At 43.2% G+C, this 7,500-nt stretch overlaps 1 protein-coding gene across 1 annotated transcript in view; it reads right to left on the bottom strand.

Annotated features, from left to right (window-relative positions):
- The window catches only part of atrnl1a (attractin-like 1a), a 452,296-nt gene that overhangs the window by 187,493 nt on the left and 257,303 nt on the right, over window positions 1-7,500 (bottom strand). The window contains exon 22 of the mRNA XM_083775478.1: window positions 1,329-1,381. Coding sequence (XP_083631604.1) covers window positions 1,329-1,381 — 53 coding nt within the window. The remainder of the gene's footprint in view (window positions 1-1,328; window positions 1,382-7,500) is intronic.

Raw genomic sequence — 7,500 nt, 5'->3', positions numbered from 1 at the left:
CGTTGAATCTCATTCTGCCCTTTAAAAGTGGAGAACCATGCAATTTGTTGTCAATTAAGTGACATCTGGAAACAGAAACACACCAGCTTGGATAACTTCTCTTTCTCTTGTCTTCTCTGCTGTTCTAAAACGGCATTAAGTGTAATTTTGTAAAAAGAAGAAACATATATAATGTATACTAACCATATGAATTCCTCATTGAAAGGGTACAATTTGTAAAGTTCACCATGACTACAGTAGGTGTGAGAGGGTGCTGTGTGCATATGGCGTTATATACACTGTGTGTGTGTGTGTGTGTGTGTGTGTGTGTGTGTGTGTGTGTGTGTGTGTGTGTGTGTGATGTGTGTGTGACTGTGAGCGTGCGTGCGTGCGTACGACGGAGCTACGTTGCGTTGTTGTGAATGTTTAGTTTTCAATGTTTAGCGTTAACATCATATATCATATCGTTGATCTAAAACAAAATGAGTTTGATCAAAATAAAACTATAACAAAACAGAGTCATCTGACTCTTTTGGAGCATTTTCATTGATGTTATTGCAGGCATCTCAGCTCAATTAACAAGAGAGAAGAGCTGAAGCCATTTCTTTATGAATGAACCCATTTTGGGGCGGGAACCCCTTTTGATGTTAGCATTATGTTATGCTTTACAGCTATTGAAAAATAGCAGATCTACAAGCTCGTAGCGCGCCACTCGAGCTTGCAGATCTGCTATTCTTTAGGTCAAAATGGGTTAAAGATCTCTAACTGAATGAATGTGAAAGTCTAATGCTACTACAAAGGAATGGTCGGCAGCTCTCAGACTCAGAGTTAACAGTAATTAGTGCTTCATTTTAACATCGGACCTGCATTTCTACCACCACAGCATAGTGCCCATATGCGCTACAAATAGACTATTGAACCGCCCTACTCTGTCCAGAGTGAAATGTAGGCCTACGTGACATTTGGCTTCATCCTGTTGGATTTATTCATCAAAATATCCAATGTGGCTGGCAACAAAATTGCTGGCAACAAAATCTATCACATCAACAACAAGGCAAATGGTATATACTATTGCATTCTAGATATTCACAAAATGTTTTACTCCCAAACCTTATATATATGTATAGCTTATATAAAGAGACGAAAGCACAAGACGGGAACACAAAGAAAGAGGATTATACTTGGGACCTTAGAGTATATATATTTATAGAGAAGGCACCCAGAGGAAATCTTGAGGCGAAATGGACATAGTGGCCGAATGAAGGTATTGCAGCCTGACAGTACAGCATGTGTGTGTGTCTGGACTGAAGGCAATAAGGGACAGAGCGGCAACAGAAAGATATACTCACAATAACATGTTCCTCGGAGCGGGTTTCCCAGGTAACGGTTTTCAGAGTCACACCTGGAACGGAAACAATGGAAGAAAAAGGGGGGCGGGGGGGGGGGGACAGAGAGGAGAAAAGAGAAGAGACAGAGTGCAGGAAAATATTAGCATACAACGAGGTTTAACCTTTTTCTTGTTTAGACACACTTCGCGTGCGCACGTGCGCACGTGCGTGCGTGCGTGCGTGTGAGTGCGCGCGTCAGGCATGCTTTCGCTGCAGGTGTTGTTCTCTTTAACACATTCCGAACGGGAACCCATTTTGGTGTCGGCATCACGTCGTGCTTTAGCTATTGAAAAATAGCAGACCTACAAGCTCGTAGCGCGCCACCGAGTGGCGCGCTACGAGCTTGTAGGTCTGCTATTTTTATTTATTTTTAATCGAAGAACGACTGACATTTCTAGAATCTGATCTCAGGTCAGAATGGGTTAATCAGACCTGCAGTGCGTGTCCAGCGGAAACCTCGTTATGAATCTGATCTCAGGTCAGAATGGGTTAAGCTCTCTGTGTGGTGATTTCCCTTGACAGCGCTGTCTGGCCATAGCTTCTCTGTTCGACCCAGAGGCACACAGCGAGAACGCACGAATGCACACGCGCACACACATACACGCATGCACACACACACACACACACACACACGCACACACTGAACACCTTGAACAACAGTGAGGGAAAAATATGCAGCTTTATATAGGAGATGAACTCTCTAATCTGAATAGGAACCCTATACAGTGCGTTCCTATGGAGGAATACAACTTCTCAGCCAATGTCTCCCGTAAGGAATGCAAATGGGTGCTGTTTTTTCCCCCCCAAGTCGTAAGGGCAGAGACACAGGGTATAAGGCTGAGAGACAGACGGTGTAGGAGAGACAGACATTGCGAAGGCTGTAAGGGAGACAGTGTAGGAGAGAGAGTACCCACTGCACACAAAATTAAGTGGAAACCGAGCTACACTTCCTAACCATCTGTCCATTGTACCAAGATATCAGAGACACATATACTTCCCACAGATTATAACCACACACGGAGAGATTTTCAAAACATGACCACAATGACAAAAAACTCCCATATCTGCTGGGCGAAGTACAACAATGTGCAAACAACACAGCAGCAAGATTCGTGAGTTGCTGTGATAGAAGGATATCGAACGGAACACAACCACCCTAAAGACTAATCATCGTGTATATCCCTGCACTATACCTGCATCCAGTGATCTTGGTGCATATAGAAATTGATCTATTGAAGATTCTGACTTTCAAATGTACATCATTTTTGTTTTGACTGTAATTGCTGTATTGTTGTATTGTGCTTTCTGCTTTGGCAATGTAAACGTATGTTTTCTCATGCCAATAAAGCCCTTTGAATTTAGTTGAATTCAATTGAGTAAAAAGGCTGTGAGGGAGACAGTGTACTGGGAGAGACAGACAGTGTAGGAAGGCTGTGAGGGAGACAGTGTACTAGGAGACAGACAGTATAGGAAGGCTGTGAGGGAGACAGTGTACTGGGAGAGACAGACAGTATAGGAAGGCTGTGAGGGAGACAGTGTACTAGGAGAGACAGACAGTATAGGAAGGCTGTGAGGGAGACAGTGTACTGGGAGAGACAGACAGTATAGGAAGGCTGTGAGGGAGACAGTGTACTGGGAGAGACAGACAGTATAGGAAGGCTGTGAGGGAGACAGTGTACTAGGAGAGACAGACAGTATAGGAAGGCTGTGAGGGAGACAGTGTACTGGGAGAGACAGACAGTATAGGAAGGCTGTGAGGGAGACAGTGTAGCCTGGCTGTTGCCAGATTCACTGACCCCTCGTCCCCGGTATGAGTCTGGAGTTCGGCGCATATGGCAGCTTGTAAAGTGTGCGTAAGTGGTTGCCTTGACAAACAGACCCATCTAAGCCAATCATAGTAACAAAAAGCTGACGTCGCCACAGTGCACTATAGATACAACGCTGAAAACAGCAAGGTCTGTTTCGTTTCTACTTTCTTAGGTGAGCGAGCAACGTGGGATATATGTCGGCGTCTATACCGTATCTGAAATAACTGCACAAAGTATACGCAAAAACGACTTTCACACACATTGTTGCCTGATGTGACAATAATAAATAATAACAGGGCATCCTGCATACTGCATCACTATGTATGTTACATCACCATATACACATGGACCAACCAAGAGGCTGTTGTACGGACAGCAGTTGAAACTAGCCTCGGTCCCAGGCTTACTCATCTGCGGAGAGAAATGCCTGGTCACAACTCAACCCATTTAGGCCTGACGTCGACATTTAGGGGAAGAAAAAAAAGTTTTCTGAAACACCTATATTGCTGTATCAGTGCCGGTGCTCAATATTTCATGTCAAGGACCTCAAAACTTTCCGTATTTGGCTGCCGACCCCCCATCTGAAAATATGTCATTCCGGCAGGAACCCCTCAGAAGCAAAGCTTTGAGTAAAAAAAAAAAAAAAAAACGTTTGCTCTGAAAGAACAGATATTCAAAGATTTGCGACACGATTTTCACGATTTTTGAAAAATAGCAGACCTACAAAATAGCAGACCTACGGAAGATATTATTCCGATCAAATCACAACACTTACATTCACGGGGAACGTAAACTGATTTGTAAAAGCATCAGCGTCATTTCCTTGAGCGGTATATACTTCCGCCAAAATCCCGCAACTTCCGTCCAAAACACGAGAGGGTGTTGTTTAACGTGATTATTGCCACTTCAGTGATGCTTGCGGAACTCGACTTCGTCTCGTTCCTGACCGCATCACTGTCGTGGCAATAATCACGTTAAACAACACCCTCTTGTGTAATATTGCTTAATTATGTGTCTGGCAAAAGCCAGGCTAGAGACAACACAGGAATACAGGATAGAGAGACATTAGGAGGGCTGTGAGGGAGACAGCGCTGGAGAGACAAACATTAGGAAAGCTGAGAGGGAGACAATAGGAGAGACAAAATAGGAGGTTTGAGAGGGAGAGTGTAAGCACGTTTCTTTTTTAAAGTAAAAAACAGACAATAGTCAAAGCTGAATTACAGTATTTAATTTCCGTATCATGACTTATTCATTTCCTAGTGAAACAGGGACTGGGTGTTCCTCTGCCAATCACGACAATGGGAGCGGGGTAAAAACCGCACCGGAGCTCTTCCATCCACCAGACAGTGTTCAAGTTAAAGGGACACTTCACCCTTTTTGCAAAACAATATATGTTAATGACGTTTAGAAGCATTAGAACACTTTCCTGGGGGTCTTTATGTGTGTAATATGTGGTTTTAGATATTTTAGATTGTAGCAGTGAGCCCGGTGTCTCTGATGTCATGGACACTGGGCTCACTTCCTTCCTGGACTACATGTTGTCTCAGTAAGACAGCTCTCCCCCTATCCACAAGGAAAAGCAGTGCACCAAAGAATTATGGGAATTGTAGTCCAGGAAGGTAGTGAGACCAGTGTTCATGACATCAGAGACACTGTGCTCACTGCTACAATCTAAAATATCTACATACCACATACCACATATTACACACATAAAGACCCCTAGGAAAGTGTTCTAATGCTTCTAAACATCATTAACATATATTCTTTTGCAAAAAGGGTGAAGTGTCCCTTTAATGTCCTGTATCTATACGAGGACTGATTTTGTGCATTGCAAACTCCCTTTGTGCCACGCTTGTAGATCTGATGTTTTTGAATGGCGAACACGAAAATATGCAAAATGACACGGATGCTTTCCCAGTTTGAAGGTGGTTCTGTGTATATCGTTAAAGCTGCTATGAGCAATAATATGTCACATTTTTAATGACCTTTTCATTTTATTTTATTTTGGTATTCAGACAGCCAGCAATGGGTAGTCTCTGTGACACATCTAGGGGCCGCAATCTGCATTCAAATATTTTCCTAGAAGCTTTGTCATTGGTCGATTTGCCTGTCTGCTTCCTGATTGGTTAGTCATTGCGACCGGGTTTTTTTCCGACCAATGAACAAAGCCTCTAGGAACATGTTTGAATGCAGATTGCGTCCCCTAGAAAAAAAATGAAAAGGTCATTAAATGTTGACATTATTATTGCTTATAGCAGCTTTAACTATGTCTACATTATGATCAAGATCAAGTATGGAGTGCTTGACTTATTATTTTTGCTACTATCAAAACTGTGAAATTAGCACATGATCAAATTCTCTGGAATTACAAAACAAAAAAATAATGGTTTACATTGTTTACATTGGCGTATTTTTGTATCATTCATAAGTCACAGCTTTAACAGGTGTCAGGAGAATGAAAGGATGCTGGAAAATGAACAGGAAAGCGACGTTTTAAACTTGGGAACGAGGGAAGACGGACAACAACACAGAACAATCGCCTGAGAGCTCTTCAACAAATGAGTTAAAAGCTTTTCATTCATCAGCAGGAGGCCGATGTGCTTACTGAGGACGTCGAAGTGCCGACATTAAACCCATTCTGACCCGAGATCAGATTCTAAAAAAAATGTCTTCTCCATCCCGACAGTTTTCTGAAAAAGCCATGTCTTCTGTGTCAGTCGTTCTTAGATTTTTCAAAAAATAGCAGATCTACAAGCTCGTAGCGCGCCACTCGGTGGCGCGCTACGAGCTTGTAGATCTGCTATTTTTTCAATAGCTACAGATGCACTGTAGCCACGCACAACAGAACAGGAGGTGAGTTGTCAAGACTCCAGTTTACTTTATAAGTAAACAACAACAAGAAAAATCTCATCATGATTAGCAGAATTTAGCTTCAAACTTGGCCTCAAAGGGTATTTGCTGCAGTCTGCTGGAGGTTAGTGGCTATACTGCGTGTGTATGCAATCGTGTGTGTGTGTGGGACTGTGTGTGTGTGTGTGTGTGTGTGTGTGTCTGTGCGTGCAAGTGCACGTGAGTTTAGCCTTGTATAGTAGATTGCATTTAGTCATCTGGTAAAACTTCAGAAGGAAAATAATCAGCATTATTTCCATACAGCGCCACAAAGCTTTACATCTCACGTGCAACACACACACACACACACACACACACACACACACACACACACACACACACACACACACACACACACACACACACACACACACACACACACACACACACACACACACACACACCACACACACACACACACACACACACACACACACACACACACACACACACACACACACAGGCCCCTGCGAAAACATATACAGCTCCTTGACAAGCCTAACTAAACCAAAACATGGATGATAAATCATCCAATCCGCTGCACTGTTCACACGCACTGCGTCACAATGGAACAGAGTAGACTGTAGGGAGGAGGGGGGGATGGGGTGGGGGGGGTGGAGGGGTGGCAAAAGAGGGAAAAAAGACACAGAAAGATAGAGAGAAAGAAAGAGAAGAACGATGGAGGAGGAGGAGGGTGCCAAAAACCAACGGAAGGAGGTGGTGTTTGTGAATCCCGTAGCGATGGGAGTTCAGGAGCCTCTGAATATTAGATGTTCCATTATGTGAACCTCTGGTCTCAAGGACGAGGCTCACGGCCACCACGTCCGCCGCACGGTGATAAAAACCTTCAGTGATATATAATATAACACGCCTCTGAGAGCATACACACATCTGTAAGAATGTACGCGCAGAGAGCGTACAATCTTTAGGAAGTTAACCCATTCTGACCTGAGATCAGATTCATACGAGGTTTCCACTGGACACACACTGGTCCGATTAACCCATTCTGACCTGAGATTCTAAAAATGTCAGTCGTTCTTTGATTTTTCAAAAATAGCAGACCTACAAGCTCGTAGCGTGCCACTCGGTGGCTCGCTATGAGCTTGTAGATCTGCTATTTTTCAATAGCTAAAGCATAACATGATGCTAACACCAAATGGGTTCCCGTTCAGAATGGGGCCTGAAAAAAATGTCTTCTAAATCCTGACAGTTTTCTGAAATACCCATGTTTCTAGGCCTATATATCACTCAATATTTCATGTCAAGGACTCCAAAAGTGATCCGTAATTGGCCTCCGAGACCCCCCATCTGAAAATATGTTGTTCCGGGGACCTCTCCAGGAGCAAAGATTTGAGTTAAAAACGTTTGTTCTGAAAAAATATATTCCAAATTTGAGGCACATTTTCACGATTTTTTTCAAAAATAGCAGACCTACA

This window comes from Protomyctophum parallelum, assembly GCF_964188405.1.
Source record: "Protomyctophum parallelum genome assembly, chromosome: 10".
NCBI lineage: Eukaryota > Metazoa > Chordata > Actinopteri > Myctophiformes > Myctophidae > Protomyctophum > Protomyctophum parallelum.
Note: the sequence above shows the minus strand (reverse complement) of the source record. Positions and strands in the feature narration are given on the sequence as shown.